The 20,055-nt window shown below is 36.6% G+C and overlaps 1 protein-coding gene across 1 annotated transcript in view; it reads left to right on the forward strand.

Annotated features, from left to right (window-relative positions):
- ldlrad4a (low density lipoprotein receptor class A domain containing 4a) overlaps positions 1 to 20,055 on the forward strand; it is a 43,244-nt gene continuing 23,189 nt past the window's right edge. Inside the window, 2 exon segments of the mRNA XM_007254679.4 lie at positions 1 to 276; positions 278 to 461. Coding sequence (XP_007254741.2) covers positions 124 to 276; positions 278 to 461 — 337 coding nt within the window. The 5' untranslated portion in view covers positions 1 to 123.

A 20,055-nucleotide genomic window follows, 5' to 3' on the forward strand; every position in this document is an offset into this window, starting at 1 on the left:
AGAGAGAGAGAGAGAGAGAGAGATTGGGTTAGCGCTGTAACGCTCGCCCCTTCCCTCCCTTCTCCTCCTCCTCCCTCCCTCCACCGTGCATGAGCTCCTTCCACTAGTGAGCCATTCTTTTGAATGAAAGCGAGAGGGGCGCTGGTGGGAAGCGAGAAAAAGAGCAAGAGCAAGAAGAAGAAGAAGAGGAAAAAGAGAAGGAGGACGGGGAAGGAGCGGAGGAGAAGAGTAAAAGCCGAAAGCGAGGATGCGGAGCGGGTTCTGGCCGTGAGGGACTGGTGATGGAGCCGAGAGGCGGAGCTCCGCTGCTTTAGCGGCGCTGGCGGCGCCTCTTCCACGGCGAACCCTCACCCAAAGCCGGATGCAAAACAGGACGGTCCCGGGCGCCTCCGGCTACTCCAACTCCAATGTCACTTGCTCCTGCAACTGCACCGCATCCCAGCCACAGGGAATGGATAGATGTAAGTCCGCGCCTGTCGCTCTTTTTAGCGCCTGTTAAAGAGGAATGTCTATATATATATATATATATATATATATATATATATATATATATATATATATATATATATATATAACTAAATAAGCTAGAGCTAAAGCTGTGCTTCACCGGGGCTCTCGCGCTCGCTGTTCTCGATCTCACGCGTGCTGTAGTTAACATTATATTCCCGTTAATATTTCCTCCGTCCTCCGCGAGCCCGCATCCACTGCGCTAGACCGAGTGGTATTTTTTTGGGTCCATTTTTGGACCTGTTTTTGTCCACATCTTTTTTTTTCAGAGCGGGATGTGGCGTATTTAGCCAAACCTCCATTAAATTCACTCTTTTCTGTGATAATATGAGGAGAGGCAGCAGAGAGAGGCCTGGGTTTGGATTTTGCTCGCTTGTGCTTCTCGTTTTAACATCAGATGATAATGCTGAGCTACTGTAGCTTAGAGAGAGAGTGTGTGTATGTCTGTGTGTATGTGTGTATATATATGTGTGAGTTTGTGTCTGCGTGTGTAGGCTAGCTAGCTATGCCTTTATTTACACTTGCTTGCATTTATATAGAGATATTAAATGTTGTGGCTGTATCTGTTTTTTTTGGGAAGTGTTAGAAGCTGTGCAGGCCAGGATGAGTGGGGAATAAGCTTGCTAGTGCTGTGTGGGTTGCACACACCATACACACTAACTATATACTCTCACACACACACACTTACACTTACATTTATAAGTGTGTGTATATGTATATATTTATATATTTGTACATATGTTGACATATATCCAACTTCCCATTACACCAATTTACTCCATAGCATTGCTCACCTCTCCAGTCAAACCTGACACATACTGCCCTGCCCTGGCTGGCTGTGTGTCCAATTTTGGGTGTCTGCTTTGCAGATTTGGCTGAGATGAACACACACTGCGGGCGAAAGAAAAAAAAGAGAGAGAAAGAAACAGCCTCACTCCCACCCTCTTCACCCAGACTGAAAAGGAAGAAAAGGACGTAATAGCAGACTAAGCTTTTTTAGGACTAGTCTCACCGGCCCTGTCCAGCCTAGAGGCTCCTAAAGTCCTTACCTTGAAGTTCTGGGCTGTGTCCTTTAAATACGAAATACGTAAAGAGGGACTTCTTTTCTCCCTCCTCGCTCGACTTAAACATGCTGTATGAACTGCATTTAATTATGCCACATATTTCCATTCAATCCGCCGCATTAAAAATCCTAGCAAAAAGCTAAATACTGACACAGTATAAACTGTAGACTCATTCGAAGTTTGTACTTCAAACATAGTTGCCTTTACTTTTTTTTTTTTTTACCTTTTTTTTTGGAGTATGTATGTGTATGTGCGTACAGTATGGGTACATCACTCTAATTCTTATGAAGTTGCTGATTGCTGTTGGGATAAATGCATAGTCTGTGAAAGAGTCTGTAGTATGTATTTCCTAGATATTGGCCTGTTTTATGTGTTACTTGTTTGAGCTGTAAAGTTGTCTTATTTAGTTGGTTAGAGTTCAATTTTTTCCAGTTTTTTGTTTTAGTTAGAAGTGATTTAAAAAAGATATATAGAAAAACAAGGTCAGTGTTTCTTGTGTGTCATGAGGGCTTTTGATACGATGCATTGCAGTTCAGTTGTCCTTTGCAGTTTTGCTTAGTACATACAGTGCAGTGAATGATGCATTACAATAGTACAGGACCTTTATCATTCATTATATTCTTGATTATTCTGTGTATTGTTTAAAAGATATACATATATACACGAACATGTACTGGAGATTTTCAAAGGGATGCACAATTCTGGAAATAATACTTGATATTGCAGTATTTATGTTCTGTGACATGTAATGTATAGTTAATAAAATACAGAAATTTCTACTAGAACTCACTTGAACATTGTGTCCAACCTGACACAATTTTAATAATGCATTCTATATATCCAAGATTTGCATAAAATAAATACAATTCAGCGGAAATAATTTGCCAGACAAATAAGAACATTTATTTTAAAATACAAAAAAATTCCTTAATCAAACTGCCAAAGAGTTAGTAGTATTAATTTGACATCCCACATTTTGTATATGTATTTATCTATATGTATATGTACAAACACATGCACAAAGTGTAGAGCTGAGTTTTAAAGCCTCATACGGTGTGGTGTTTCTTGTCCTTGCACAAATGCTGGATAATTTTTTCCTTTCCTGTGTGAGAACCAAATGAATGCGCCTGTCTGCGTCCTCAAGCACGTCTGAGAGTAAGTGTATGTGTGTGAGTGACTTTGTGGTCACTGTCTGTCTGGTGTGTGTGTGAGAACAGTGTGTGTGTGCGTGCGTGCGTGCGTGTGTGTGTGTAATGTAAGTCTGGCTGGTGTGTTTGGTACTGTGTGTGCAGACTTGTGAACTTGGCAAAGAGATTGGACTGCAGTGCTGCTCCTTAGCAGTGGGTGCCAATGACAGCGCGTACACACACACATACACACACTTTTTGGAGGCCTACTGTGTATAACTGAACCTAAGCACTGAGTGAGTGTTGTTCCATATGAAGGGTGTGTATGCATGTGGTCAGTAGTGTGTAGAGCCATATTTTTCAGCTTTCCAGTCAGTACGTGTGTGTGTGTGGATGTGTGTTAGCCCCATTAGCTCACCCCGACACTCCCTCAGTCTTCAGCAGGCCAAAGTGCTAAAGTGCTAATCTTTATCTGATAAAGGCTGTGTAGTGGTCGGCTTTTTGGAGTGAAAACAGGACTGTGCTATTAACGGATCTGTACTCTGGGCGAAGAAGCATCGGCAATGTTCTATAGAGGTGTAAAAATGCTTAAAAGTGTGTCTGTGTTCTTGTTCAATACCACACACACACATAGTACTCGCACACTGAGAGAGACACACACACTCTTGTGCACAAGGGCTGGCTGGCGTAATCCATTTCCAACGGGGCAGCAGCCAAAGTCAGGCAGCAGAATGTAGAAACAGGATATTGGGCTGCGTTTTGGCTCGGCTGCGGCTATGCAGCCTGTGCTTGTAACAAATACGCGGGGGACAAAAACACCAGCCCCGTCAATATCTGATCTCAGCATCAATTTGGCACCTTTTTGATTTTCCACTGGCTGTGCAGACACTGGAGCTTCACCTTTTACAGAAGCCCGGCCTGGCTTATTAACATTTTATTACTGTGGGCAAAGCGTATTAGTAGTACACAATACGGATAACACGCTAATATTGCAATTGTATTGTTTCATACTGCAGTTACGATGAAAAAGCATTGGTAGATCCGCAGTGTGACTTTTGTTCTGCATGAGAACCTTGATTCATCTGTAAATGCAAGAATCAGTAAGAATCACTGTGATTGGCTGCATATTGCATCCATCTTTAATACAGAGCCCAATATATCAGTTAATAAGGCAGTTTATTAACTGGTCTGTACAATACATATAGTGGAACAGGGGTTATGGTGTGATATTGTGAGATACTGTAAACAGGAGATTATCAAATTTTAGGATAACTGTCATGAACTAAAAACACTCGTTTTTATATATCTTATATATCTTATATTATCTTATTTAGTTAGATATATGCTTCCTAGTTAACTATTGTAAATTACTGAAGACATTTATATTACATGTCTAAACAAATTTCACAATTGAAATCTGCGGTATCTGTGAACTCTTGAATCAAAGCAGAGAGGAAGAAAAGTGTAGATGTGGGGGAAATTACATGTTTATTTGATGCAACATAATTACATCACACTCTTATAAAAACAGCACAGGAGCTTTTCTTATAAAACTGCCTTCTGCAGCAGGGAATTTGCTGACATTAATTCTTGCTGTTGGCGATGAACGCTGTCAGATTGCAGACAAACTTATGACAGAGGGGATAATATTGTTATGAATAGTGCACCCATACCAGAAATGCAATAACATTGTTTAGCATTTTGCAAAATCTGTCTGTCTGTGTACTCCTTTACCCACCTATCATCCATAATACTTGACTGACTACCTATCTACCTACCTACCTTCCTATCCTGTCTGTCTGTCTGTCTGTCTAACTTTTCATCCATCCATCCATTCATCCATTCTAGGGATTGCTATTTTATGAGTCATAACTTGTATTATTATTATAGCTTCCTGAATGATGCATAAAGCTTGGGCTACTGTCTGTCTGGATAACTTGTGAACTTGTGTGAGTGGTCAGTCGGTAACTAAGTCAGGTGATTCACACTGTTCTGAGTGTGTGTGTGTGTGTGTGTGTGTGTGTTATTCATTCCCATTCATGACACTGTTACAGAAACGCCATCTACACACACAGCACTGATACGGAAGTGTACTCAATACAGTGTGCTCTGAGATATATGAGTTATATGGCAAGTTCAAATGAAATCTGCAGTTACTTTTTGTTTACTGCATTTCTGTCCTGCTAAATATATTTTTTTAAATGCTAAATTTCTTTGAAACACTGTTTCGGAATTATTTAGGCAATTCATTACAATAACAACAACAACAACATATTGTCATAATTGCCCACTTATACAACACACGTTGAAAATATAAGGATGCTTAAATAGTACAGTGATAAATTTTTTTTTTTTTCATTATAATCAGTTTTTCGGAGTACCTTGTGGATGTTAGTGTTATATAGTGTTATAGTGAGTGGACTAAATTACTAAAATCATTTATGCTTATTAGTTAGGCTCTTCTGGGACATTTGTGTCTGTTCCAACTTCCTAAACCTCAAAAAAAACATAGTAAAGTGTATACAGCAAAAAAGCCTTTCAGTATTTCATCTGTTAAAATGCCATTAGGTACCTTGAACGTCTTTAATATATTAATTTGACCTAACTCTAAATTTGTGCATCTGTTCTCCATGCTACGGGCACCAAAATTTTTATTTGCTTTTGATTTTTTACAATGTATCAAAATTTTCAGCTTGAATTTACCAATAGAAAGGTTTTAAAATTGTTTAAATTTGATAAGTTATTTCCCTTCTCATATTAATTTTCTATTTTTGAGGTTTTACTCTAAAATAAAATATATGTATTGGATAGATTCTATTTGCATCAAAAAATCTAGGTAGATTCAGTGCTGTTCTCTTTTTTTTTTGCTGCAGTGGAGAATCATCTTCCTTGTCCTCTTCTTCATCTCGAGGTCATCCTTCAGTTCCTGGCCATCAAAGCAGAGTTTACAGGCCCAGCCTGGCCATAACATTCATCTGTCCAATAACCTAATGCACCTAATGGATGAGCCATGGGGGTCTCTGTGTGTGTCAGTGTGTCTGTCAGTGTGTGTGTGTGTGTGATGAGGTCACAGCAAAGGTCAGCAGTCAGCCCTCCTCCTAATTCTGGGTTGAGTTCACCCCCAGTGTGTGTATTGTGTCGTTTTTGTGGTTCGGAGGGGGGTGTATCCACAGGCTAACTAGATTCATATTTTACAGCCTAACACCATTACTGAATGGAAATGAACCTGCAGCACACACACCCACACACACCCTAGGAAAAGCTCTAGAATTCATTGTAATGGAACATTTTATTTTAGGACATATTTCACGTGTTGAAATATATAGAAAGTAGCGCATGCTGTAAAGTTGCTTTGTGACAGTTCCTGTTGTGAAAATACATTTGAATTGGATTGAATTGAATTGGATTAAGATGAAGCGCACAGAGACAGAACAACGTGGTATCACAGCACAGCAGAGTAGCCAAAGAAATTACAGAAAGCTGACAAACAACTGTGTTTACAGAGCATCAATAATGTTTAGAAGTAGTAGTAGTTTTATTTTATTAGTATTATTTGGTAGCTTTTTAATGTAGCATATTTGGTGGAGTCCCACAGGGTTCTATTGTAGGGTCTATTGAACTAATGGTAATAACGAGACAACTGCACAGATATGAAGGTGAAAAACTGCAGTGTAGGCCTATGTGCATGGATTAAGAAGTTAAACACAGTCAGAACACTAGAAACGCATGTGGAAATGCAAAAAGTACAATTGTTGATGTTCTACTGTAGAACAGTTATTCCCTGCAGACTCTAAAGTGCTCTTTTGCCTTATGAGAATGCTCCTCACTGCTTTGTAGGCTGGGAATAGTGTGTGTTTATGAGGCTATAACACAGTAGTATAGCAGCAAAAACAAAGGAATGAACGCTACCCGTTAAAATATGCCTAGAAAGACCTCCTGATCAGTTTTATTGCATGGCATTATCTTGTGATGCACTGAAATAAACATTTTAGGTAGAAGGCTGAATACCGGACATTTTTTATGTGCAAGTTTTACATCATTTTTACACTTTTTTTTACACAATGTTTTTTTTTACATCCTAGCACAATATGGCTTAATATAAAATATATATACAAAAACAAACCTATATGTGATTTGTTATAAAATTACATTATTGTTCGTTATAAAATAAAACATTTGGTTAAAATAAACACCATTAATGCTTTTTTTTATCATATTAGATCAGATTATTCAGTGCGCTTCTAGTATGAACCCTGGTTGACGCACTTATTTGGGGCAAAATTGTGTCCTTAAAACTTTACTGACCCTAAAATAAGTCTATAATCACAGCCTTGGATCTGTTATCTCCTCGCCTTTTTTTTTTTGCTCCCCAATGTCTCTGTGTGCTTTGTAAGAGAGTACCAGGCCCCGTGTTTTTGTGTATATGTAGGTTTATGTGTTTGGGGGGGATCATGCAGACCCCCTCCCCCCAGGCCAGGGTGAGAGTATGACCTTTGGCCTTTTGACAGCAGCAGCTGAGTGTGTGCTGCTGCAGAGTCAGCCAGCCTTGACATTGGCCCTAGTTCAGCTCTTTGTGTCTGAACTCGACATCATCACACATACACACCGTCCCCCACTCCAGGCTCCTCCAGAGGCCCCCAGGGACCCACTGGGGCAGATTTGTGGCCCACTCTAGGCTTCTAGTTGGGGGTTTTGGTGGCCCTGGTGCACTTTTCCTCATTTGTGTGGGAGAAATGTGGTCTTTCTATTTGTCTGTGGTTTTGCATAATAACATAATTAAGTATAAACTGAATTATATTTCCATTCTGTATGTCTATCCATATGTCCAGATGACTAAAACATGAAAGATCTGGCTTTTCTTTATATAAATAAAATAAATGTTTCACAGAATGACACAACATAATGTCATTTGTAAATTTAGTGTTAATGTTAATATGAAAATCTACATATTTTTGGTCTGTATGTCTAAGTTGGTTTTTAAACTGATTGCATTATATGATGTCACATGGGATTTATAACTTTTATCAATTTATTTTAAAAAGGTGTGTTGAAATTATTTATTATTTCATTATTTTATTTAGGATTTGAGCTTTAGATGGCTTTAAAATCATATAGTTATCAGACATTTTCAAAATATATGATATTTGTTTCAATATGACTCACAGACCAAATGACTCAATAGTAGTATATTCTTAATACCTTATATGTAAATAACATCCCATTCTTTATACATTGACTTCTATTCATAATATGCTTCATTTAATCCAATTAAACAGAACTTCTGATGTTCTTCGTAATATAAAATACAGTTGATCAGTGCTCTTTAAGCATTCTTTAAAGGTATCCACAATGTGCTCAAAAAATATTAATATTAATATTATATTTTATGGCAGAACCAAACATCGCTTTAGTGTTATCATTCCAGTGTGAACATGATCAGTAGTCTTATATCTTATAAGGCCAGTTAAAATCAACTTTTTTGCAACTTGAGACATAGATACTAACATGTATATTGAATGTATATTGAACTAACATTCAATATACATTCAGTATACATTGAACTGTCTGTTAATACAACATATAAATCTAAGAAAAAAAAATCCAGTGTTTTTTTTTTATTGTGCAGCTCTATTGTGCATCACAATGTGATTAAAATGTTGTCATATTGCGCACCTCTAATTCCGAAGGGAAATTATTTTTTGAGGCAATTCTGTTGCTCCATTCGTCATGAAAATTTCCAGCTTCATTTATGCCAAAAAGTTTAAAATTGAGATTACAAAGATTTTTTGTGTGCTAGCAATGAAATGATTAATTTCTTAGTATTACTGATATAGGTGGATTTACTTTAAACTTTTACATAGACAGTTTTGTGTAGAAAGCACACACTCAAAATCTGGTATCCGCATAAACCCACAGTTAGTACAGCAAATATTAGTGCGTCCCTTCCTATAGAACAGTTCGAAATTTCTTTTGAAATCAAAATCAATCTATGCAATTCTTTTCTATCTTTCTACTTTGTTGGCCGTAGTTAGTGAATTTCTCTTCACAAGCAGGGCAAACATTGCTGCTTCTTTTTGAACTTGTATTGTAGCTACTAAATCTACATCCACAGTGTTTTTTCTAATTAGCCACTTTAAACTCAGCACTGTTAAACTCATGCATTGCAGCAGTTTCACAGTCCAGGTTACTAGCTCTGGTCTAGACCTCGAGACAGTGTTCCCCTCTAATGTATCGTCTTCTGTTCACACATGAGCCTCTCGCTAATTTCCCGGGAATTGTACTGTCTCACCTGCAGGGAAACTGCTGGCTCCACTTTACCAGGATTTCCACTCCAGCTTGTTTTCACACTGAAGGCCTTCCTGTTTAATTACCGGTGAATGCCCGGCTCGAAGTGCATGTGTGAAAGGGGCAACACAGCATCAGAAACCGTATAAGCGAGCCTGTCTGAGAATTACAAATCAACATTCGGTGCCTCCTCCTCCTCCCTGGGAGTCTGTCAGAGAGCAGATTTGTAGTCCTCTGGGGAGTGTTGGTGGGTCTGCTTTTTTCCACGGCTGAAGGAGGGATGTGTGTGTGTGCTGGGGGGGAGTGGGGGCTCCGTCTCGTCCAGGTCTCGTCTAGCCATGTCTCGGCAGATGCATGTGTGTATTCATGGTGTCTCGAGTGGCGCTGGGTGATGATGAATGGGGTTGGAAGCTCAAGGTCTGTGTGTGTTTGTGTGCGTATGTGTCTGTGTGTGTTCAGCTTTTGTATCAGGAGGATGTGGCTCGTGCTTCATCCATCATAGTATTTGAACTCTACAGCTAACGGGTTTTGATGCTTTATGAAGAGTTTGAGGAATAATTGTGGGTTCAGTGCTCACACTGATGAGGTTTGGATTCACAGTTAGGTTTATAGGGTATCTGAAGATAATTAAAAAGTCTTAAAAAGTCGTAAAATTTCTTAAATTCGTCTCTTAGGTCTTAAAAAAAATCCCAGGAAGTGGCTTTATTTTCACGCATTGCATTTAGCTATTTCAAAATTCCATATTTTAGGTACATATGATTTCTTGCTTTTTGCTAGTAAGAAATTACTGGCTTTACTGTTAACTTTTTTAATTGTGAAAGTGTTCTTAATTTGGTTAAAAAAAATGTAATTTAATTTCCTCATTAATTTCCTGCAGATACCCTGTTTTTTTTGTTCATCTTTTAAAACTAAGTGCCTTAAGCTCAAAAATTACCAGAACACAGTGTGTGCCTTGTACCCTGGTATAAAGTAAAAAAAATCACCCACCCAGGTTCCTACTGGCTGGATGGCTCTCTGTATAGCTAAGCTGCAGCAGAGCCATCCACATATTTGGATTTGAAATCCAGAGATTAATTGTTACTTTTCTGGACCTCGATTACCCACCTCTACATATGAAGATGATGTTTTACTTTCTATTGAATGTGACATTTCAGAAGAAGTCATTACTTTTAAAACTGCAAATATATAACTCAGGTATTTCTTTCTGCTTTTAAACATGGTGGTGGGTGTTTGTTTTTTTACAGTAGAATGATTAAAACGTGTGATCAGCTAAAGCACCAGAAATATCATAGCTACAGAACCGCCTCTGCTGCTGCTTCTACTTTCTGCATTTGCTGACAATGAGGCTTCATATTAATGCGATAGTTCAGGAAAATCTCACCTTCATACATTAGCCAAACTCCAAGTTTTAGATCACTAGCAGATTACTTCTGCTTTAAACTTCACTCCCACCCATCCATCCATCCAGATATGTATACTTGCTCATGTGTGTCCATGTATTTGCCTGAATACTTTACTGAACTGTCCTTTCCTGTTTACTTTTCTTGATTGTAAGCACGATCTGTATCTTAGGGCATCAGTAAATACTGGCAGAGCTAACTAGTTTATAGAACCACATGGCTACCAAATCTTGTAGAATATTGGAGAATATGAGATGAGATGCTGCTTTAAAGAAGTCCACAACACCATCTTCATATATAATAACACTGAGTTGCAATGCAACAAATGTTAGTGTCTCACATTTGATTCTGCTGCATTCTGTTTACCTCAGATGTCAGATGTTGGTAGTGGAAATGGTGTTAAACTCTATATAGTTAGCCTAGGACTTTAGAGATAATCACAACTAGTTTGACTGCTGTTTAACAGTGTATTTGGCAAATTTAACTAAAATATGCAAGACTGTCTGTGTGCAACAGGGGCTTCACAGTGCACATGCACCTCCAAGCCCCAGAAATGCACTCTCAAGCCCCAAACCTTCAGTGGCCAATGAAACTGGGTGTGTTCAGTCATAGAAGAGATCAGTATGAACATGTGGGTAAATTGAATGCTGATATCACTTTAGCCAAGTAGCTAACTACTTATTAAATGTAAATGTATCAACGATATAGGTAGATTGTTTTAGCTTCTATGAGTAGCTAGCTAGCTAGCATTAAGCACATTTTATTGCTAAATTGCGACATGTCAGTTATAACAGTAGCAAGAAGCTAACTGGTTAGGTTGGCTAACTAGATTACCTAACTGCTAATCAAGCTAACTAGCTATCTACAGCGTAACAGTAAGACAATACATAGACACTAAAGCTTAAAACATTTAATATTCATGGGTTTACCTAACAATCAGTCCACCCACAAAACTTGGGGCTTGAGAGCGCATTTCTGGGGCTCCGTAGTGCATGTGCACTGTGAAGCCCCTGTTGCACACAGACCCCTCTCAAAATATGTCCCACTATTTATGTCTAAAGTTATTATTGTTGGACTTTTTCCTGCTTAGCATTTGTAGCTATACCAGATAATAGCATTGCTTTATGCTGTATTTGGACCATCCTAACATATATCCTAAAATACATATAGAAGTTGGACAGTACAACTTCTGTGTGTACAACTATGAATGTGTAAGGCAGAGACAGATAGAAGTGATGATAATCTGACTAATATTACTGCTTTTACTACTTGGGGTTTGTGAGGTTCTTCTGACTTTCCAATTTGGAAATCCGCATTAGACCCCCACTAATTTGAATGGTGCTAACTGCATGGATAAATCATTGCACACTAGCTGTTAGGTATTAAGAATTGGTTATGCATTATAAAGTAATTGTCTGTGGTAATCGAACAGAAGATACAAGTGCAGCATATAGATATTAATTAAAGTACTCGTTTAATGAAGACTAACTCTGTGGATGCACAATGACAACGGAATTATATCATATCGGCCAATGATTTCTTTTTTAGAATCATCGGTATTGGCGGATAATTGCTGATAATTCAAACCGATACTTGCTGACGTATTTACTGTATGCTGGAAGAGAACAAGCGCTGGCACACTGCTATAAGTGGCCATCACTGGCTATGCTACTTAAAAATTCATTTATTTAAGCTCTTTTTATTTATTATTGTTAGTTTTAAATTTATGTTTTAAATGCGTATATCGGCATCGGCAGAAATGTACGTGTAATATCGGATGTGGGCATCAGCCCAGAATTTCCACATCAGTACATCCCTAACTAACACACTCGATTAGTGGTTTCTGACACTGCATGACTCACTATTATGAGGAAGAGCTCATGCTTTTTCATTTTAATAGATAACAGTGACTCATACAGAGTCAGAAACCACATAAGGAATTCTGTCTGAGAGGCCAGTACAGTATATTGTTATCAACACAGCTCGCAAATGAAACTTTCTCATTCACTTTCTTTCACTTCCTCTCTCTTTCTCTCTCTATAGTACATTTTTGGCCTATTCTGTAAACATTTTTTAACGATAACATTTTGAGAAAAAAAAAATAATATATCAAAATCTGTAATGTAATATAAAAATAATGTAACAAATAAATCTACCACAGTACTAAAGTGCAGATTTCCTAAATTTCCTTCAGGATAAATAAAGTATTTATCTGTCTGTCTGTCTGTCTGTCTGTCTATCTATCTAATTTTTAGTGCGTACATTTTAACTGCAAATAAAAACAATTATACCAAAAATTATCCCAAAAATACCCTTAAATCACAGAAAATATCAAACCTAATACAAAATAAAACTGATTCCAAGACAAAATAACACTTATCACAATATAGAGTTGTTAAAAAATGCTAATATTATTGTGTTCACACTTCAGGGTTTATAAAGCTTTGGTTTTGTGACATCACAGTTTAGTTTGAAATTTAGCCGTGATTCCATAGAATGCTAACCTCACGTATAAAACATACACACAAACTTTATAAATGGAGCTCAAGGTGAATAAATAAAGTAGAATAAAAAAAGCAAACTTCAGACACCAAATATGCCTTTATTTGATGTAAAAGGAAATGTGAATAAGTGAGATTTTCAGGTGCTTTAAAGCTGATAATAGAAGGCCGCTCTCTGCTTAAAGCACAAGGCGAATGTAGGAGAATGTTCCAGCAGCATGTGCTGGGGTGTGTGTTCAGTCTGTAGCAGTTGTGTGTGGTGTTTGAGTTGTTTCTCAGGAATGCAGTCTGTTTCTCTGAAGCCCACATCTCCACTGGCTCGCCGGGTTTTTGTACTGTAAAGCGGTGCGGCGGTGCTGTGGGTGCAGCCAGACCGCAGACACAACACACCACACCAGCCGTGATCTTATCACACTGTCTCACTCTCATACACACACACACACGTGCACACACACTCACTCATCAGGAATGCATAGGCTGGGTCTTGCTCCCAGACATCACCCCCCAGCTTTTCATTACCCAATGACCTCCCCTAGGTCACGGGGTCACCCCCTGCACCCTCTCACACGGCCTTTGTTCCACTCCTCGTTGTGTCCCAGCTGCTGCTGCTTGAAGGCAAATTGCGTATATTTGTGCATTAATGCACTGTGTATATTTGTGTGTATATCAACACTTATATGTGTATACACATTATGTTTTTATGCTGGATATACAGTTAAGTTATAGAACATTAATTTGCAAATTAAATTGTATTTTGCCCATTGCAGTTTTGCACATAGAAATAAATGTCAAATAATATTTATTCTTGCTACATTTGATTTATTTCCTCTTTATTTTCTAATATGTGAAATTTAGCCAATAAACAGTATTTTGATATTAAAATAGGCAAGGAGTGTCATGTAACAGATTATGACTTATTTATACTTACAGAATGCCATTTAACCAAAAGGCCAATTTTGCACATGGCTTTTTATTTGTTTTTATTTGTAAAGAACTACTTTAGAAAAGTCAGGCAAGTTGTTGTTATTTTGAATAAAATAACCTACTTTTTAGTTATGTATGTAAATATTATACATCAAATTCAGATCATAAGATAAGAGCATCTTATCTTCACCACACACATTCAGAAAGCACTGTGTCTGCACTGCACTGTCCCAATTATTGAATGTCTGCTGTATTTATCACATTTATTGTAGTTTTATGTTTGCACATTTATATTTTCACATGCCACTTATTTTATATTACAAATTTTCTACAACAAAAACTGCAACTTTATTTTGCTAAGTGTCATCTCTCCAGAAACCAAATCATTTCTACACGAATGACCCATGCACATTCTAGTTCCTCCTTTTAACACAAATGTGTTAACCTCTGTAACAGGCACAATATTTTGGTATGGTATTTTTGGGGTAATAAAATAGTTATTAATAGTTATTTTTTAGTTGTATAAAATAGTAATATGTTTATATTTGAGATATATTATGCAACTCTAATGTATTGTATTATTTGTACTAGGGGTGAACAGTATGGACCTAAAATGATATCACAATATTTCAGGGTAAATTTGTGATAATGATATACTTAGCGATATGAAAAAAAAAAACATTTTTCTTTTTAAATTAATTTTAAGAATATACAATTGCTACAAATAAACATTAAAGTCTTATTTAGTATAAATATAACAGTTTCATACATTCAGTAGAAACTATATAAAACTATATAAAAACTACATAAATGTTTGTCTATTTTGTAAGTTATAATGTATCATGATTTAGATTTTGTATAAAATAATAATAGTGTAGCAAAATAAAAAATGTAGCAACAGAAATCTTCCACAAAACTACTAAAGTGTAGCATATTTAGTGAATGCATACAAATTGCAAACAAACAAAAGGAAATACAGTAAATAAGAAGAAAATGCAAAAAAACCTTTTTTATGATTTTTTTTTTTTTGGCAGATTTTATTGTGCGATGCAACATTAAAACATCCCTGGTTTGTTTTATGTTGCTGCATGGTCCTGGCGGAACATGATTTGCTCCACTGTGTATTTATACAAGCCTCTTGACTTGATTTAAAGACATATGTATGTATTAATCACACAGATCCTAAAATCTATCCTGTTCTGCTTACAGACACTGATATGGAATGAATTGGAAGTTTGTAAAGGTGTAAACACCATGGGAGAGGAAGCAGGATTATGTCTGTGGAGTGTGTCTGTGTTTGTGTGTGTGGATGATGCTCAATGTTTGGAGTGTTTGGAGTGTTTTGTGGGGGAGGGAGTAAAAAAGGTGAAAGGTCACGGCTGACTCTGACCTTCATTTGGAAAATGGTGAGGGAGCTCATTGTGTCTCGTTCCAGTCGCACGCCCGTCTCACTGCCAGCAGCTGCGTCCAATCAGACAGCAAGCAGACAGACATGCTAATGTCATATACACAAAGAGGTTCTTCAAGGGTTCTTCTGTGAAGACAGTGCTTAACAACTGTGTATCAGCTGATCTAATCCGATCTTTGTGATGTCATAAAGCCACTTAATTTAGGTAGGATATGCTGATATGCTGTAAAATCACTCCTCCTCTTTCTCAGTTTGAAGCTGCTGCCTGTAAAACTGTATCTGGCGTAGTTTGGTTTTAGAAAAGCTGTAATTTAAGAGTGAGACACATAGCAGGAGTGTGTTACACACCCATGTCTAGAGGGAAAAATAGCTTTCTCAAACTAAAGTAATGTGTGTTTCAATACAACTGATCAGTTTGGGACTCGGTAGGAGGCCAAAAGCAAAGTTTATTTTCCATAGAAATCCTGCTCAGTACCCAATATGCAGGAAAGGTTTATGGGAACTGTGTGAAATGCACTTAAGTAGCTGTAATATAGATTTTTATAATGGTAAGTGAAGTGCAGGACTGTAATTGTGCTGCTCCTAGCCATCAGTAGCTCATCCTGCGTCTCTGGAGTTGGAAAGTTCAAAGCTGAAGGTTTCAGACAACCTTTAGCTTTCATTAAGCTGTAGGCCTAAACACACTGTATGAATAGCCTGAAGGCTGTCAGTTTTTACTTCACTCCGATTTCATATATTCACATATGTTTGCTTATTTTATAGAATTATTTTGCAGGTCTGTTGTTCTTACCTCATTTTGTGCATTAGCACTAAAAGTGTGCCATTAAATATGTAAAATGTTCTGTAATTTTATATATATATATATATATATATATATATATATATATATATATATTATTGTACAGTAGTGTCTGTAAGTAGAATAGACAAACATTTTTTATGATATAAATTTAAAGAGTAAGAAGTGCACTGTCAAGCCTGTCTATGTAAAGTTTATTAATTAATATTATTAATAATGTATCTGATTGTGTAATTGATTATGTAAGTATATATTTTTTTTTTGCCATTTGACTAACTAAAACAAAACGCAAAATTAATTTTTTGCTTAGCATCACAGTAAAAAATGGTCGTAAACACACTAGTGATCATTGGTTACGTTTTATTATATATATGTATGTAGACATTGTAGCAAAACTACAATGTGCTTTCTTTTGACATAGACATTCATGAAAGCATTTAAAATAACTTCTTACAATAGAAAAATACTTGAAATGGTTGATATATGGTTGAGTTTAAAGAAATCCCAACATGAAAAAACGATTAACGTGGGCAAACATACATTATTTTTATATAGTAGGACAAAATAAATGTAAAAAAAACATAAAGAAACATTGAGAGTACCTTCGTGGTAACATACATACTATGTACTTATTTTTATGTGTATGATTTGTTTTTATTTTCGTTTTTAAAAGCCTCATATGGAATAAGGACTGTAAAGTAGCTTGAGGTAGAATCCCTATATATATTATACAGTATGTGCCCTGTTTTATATAACATACTTATTTTTACAGTTTAGTATATTACAATACGTAATTACCTTTCAGTAGAATTCAGTACTGTAGCATATAGTGAGAGATTTCTTAATGTTCAGACACTGCTGCTTTTGGAGCTGTGCTCATTCATGAACATGCTAACTAGCAGCAGAAAAGGAGCATTAAAATCATTCCGCTCTCTTGGAGAAAATGTCTGCGGATCGTGTTACATTTTTACCAGCCACCCACCCCTGCTGAGCATCTAGGCCAAAAGTTAGAGTGAACGTGCTAGTGTGGGTTTACTCATCCTCCAAAACAGAGCGCTCAGGTTTAGTCCAGACTCCAGGCTCTTTAAAAAGAGTGAGTAGCAAAAGCACCAAATATAGCATAGCTGCAGAACTGAGCCTGCTGCTGCTGCTGCTGCTTTCTCCATCTGCTGAGACCGAGGCTCCATTTTAAAGCCACAGTTCAACAGAAATTAAGTTTAGAGTTTCTTACCCTAAATGTGGTCAGTCTGAGACATGTTTGGCATAGTTTGCAGTATAAAGTTTCCTGTATTAAATTTACACTGAAGGTACTAAGCTAATGTGGCTAATAAAGAGTGGGAGCTTATGTACAGTATTTAGCATGGTGCTAACTACATTCCTCAAGCAGAACTTGCCTTTATCTGTGTGGAGATGTTGTTTGTAACATTTTACCACAGGGCAGCATTAAGTGTTCTACACCTAAGAAAGTCTCTCATGAGACAATAAGACATAGACATAAGCTTAAATAAATGTTTATAAACGTTTACAACAAGCAGCATTTTTCAAACACTATCTGAGGGGAAATGGCTTCATAGCTAAAAGCTAACCTAACCAGAACTACAGCTACATAAACACTATAGAGGCTATAGTGCTCCTAATTTTATTATGTTGGTATAAAGTGTTTATGTAGCTTTATGTTATGAATAACTCGCATAAATGTTATTTTAATTAATTGTTACATTTTTTATTCAAAATAGAGTAGTTGAGATTGTACGTCTTTACATATAGAACCAGCCAGAAGGACTCTTAATTTATTATATAAGAACTAAAAATCTACACTGTAATCAAGAATCGTTCATATATTTAAAGAAAATTTACTTTTTTTTTACAAGTTTGGCCAGCCCCATGTAGCCTTTATTAGAGTATTAATAATATTGTAAAATATGTGGTAATAAACACTCACTGAAGGAAAAGGATCTTGTTGGGGCATAATGGATTAATGAACATGTCCTTATAAGTGTTTACGTAACTTTCCGTCATGAACAGCTTATATTATATTTATTGTATAACTTTTTTGTGTATGCTGCTCTTTAGTAAAGTGTTCTCAAATAGACTCACTTTTGTGGTTTCTGTTCCTGTGCGTTCTAGGCAAAAAGGCTTCTAAATAGCGCAAAAAAGAGCCCCTGAAACAGTGAAACCAGTGATAAACTTTTTAAGATTTTTTAAAATAGTTTTTGGTCTGTATAGATTTTTTAAAACTTACTAAAGAACATTGAAGTCTAAAACTGTTAGTTGGCAGAACCTTGGTTTGTTTACATTGTATTGATGAGTAGATTTCATGTTTCCAGTGGAGGATAAGAGGGTAAATGTTTGCTATAAAGCAGTACTGATATGCTGAGTCAGCGTGCAGGTGTGATGATGTTCCCGTATGAAGGAGCTCATGTTTCAGGAGTGAGTGTCTGTGTGTATCTGGCTGACTGGTTTGTCTGTTTCCTGCTCTAGTAAATTCTCTAGAAACAGTTGAGCGGTGTGTTGGAGTTGGTTGTGGTGAGTCTAGACTGATAACGCGACGGAGGTGCAGCTGTTCTGGGTAACGGATGCTGCTCCATTAAAGAAAAGGTAGGGTTTGTTTTGGCTCTGGGTGACAAACAGAGCTGTTTTCCATATCTGTTATCAGAGCCTGCGAGCCATTAGCAGTGTAATCGTTCATGTTTATCAGTGTGTGTTCAGCAGATAGCCTAAACACGACCTTCCCTAAAACAGAGGTAAAATAAACCTCCACAACGGAAGATGATCCGGATCTTTCAGCCCAAACACACCGCGTGCACACTGCCTTCACTGAGGCAGTCATGACTCCATTATACTCTTATTCAGTGTGTCATAGTGTATGTATATTATGTAATACTTCTACTACTACTACTACTACTACTGATAATAATAATAATATCTTTTTCTGCATCACATACATTTAAAAATGTACTACTTAGTTCATATTATCTTCAAAGACATAAATGTATATAGTGTTTAAGCAAAATAGGTAAAAAAACTACACTAACAACATTTTCTAAAAATTAATATTAAAATAAATACTAAAAACTAATTAATAACAAATATGGTACTTAGTGTATAAGTATTAAAAACAGTGAATCTATTTTTTCATTTAATCAGTAAGTTAAACATGTTTTAAGGTTTTCTTATCAGTGTAAAGCGTAAAGTACTGAAAATAATATTCAATAGATAATACATAATAATAGCAATATTATTATAAAACATGCCAAATTTAGGCTAATAATTAAAAAATAGTAAAATACAAAAATACATGCTTTTAAACAGTAATGTAAAAGTCTAATTGTTAAAACAGTTCTAGAAATAATATTAAAATTTAAAAATCCAAACTTTAAAATGAATTGTTGATTAACTGTTTTGTTGTTGCCAAAAATACATAACATTTATGTATTGTAAAATTGTGTTTTATGTCTAGTTATAAGGTTATACTGTATGTGGTTTGTAACTCATCCATTTATTACTCACTTTTGCATATTGAGATTCCACAGTGATGCGTTGTCAGTATTTAAAAAGCTTTTGGTGCTTCTTATCAGTGACACTGTGTGTGTGTGTCCTTGTTTAAGCCATAAGTAATACTATCATATAGTTACAGTCCTGAACAGTGACACATGGAGCTGTGAGACTGGCGAGCTGGGTTGGGTTAAATCGGGTGTGACCAATGAACAGCACCTGACTTAGGTTTAATTTCTAGTATTCCCACTGTTACTGATCAGACCACAGGTGATCAATAGCAACTGATATGATCAGTGGATATAACTAATAATGATATCTGATATTATCAGTCTGTCTTTAGTATTGTTACGCCCCTACTGTGTGAAATGTTTCCTTTCCCCATTTTGCATTTTCATCTCCTCAGGACGCAGACCAGGGTCAGCATGGGCCATCACAACCGAGACACACCAGGGGGTCTTTACACAAACACGTCACTAAGAAACATCACTGTAACTTCTAGATGAAAGTCTTCTTTTTTCATTCTTTCATTTGAAACCTGTTTG

This window comes from Astyanax mexicanus, chromosome 3, assembly GCF_023375975.1.
Source record: "Astyanax mexicanus isolate ESR-SI-001 chromosome 3, AstMex3_surface, whole genome shotgun sequence".
Classification (NCBI taxonomy): Eukaryota; Metazoa; Chordata; class Actinopteri; order Characiformes; family Acestrorhamphidae; genus Astyanax; species Astyanax mexicanus.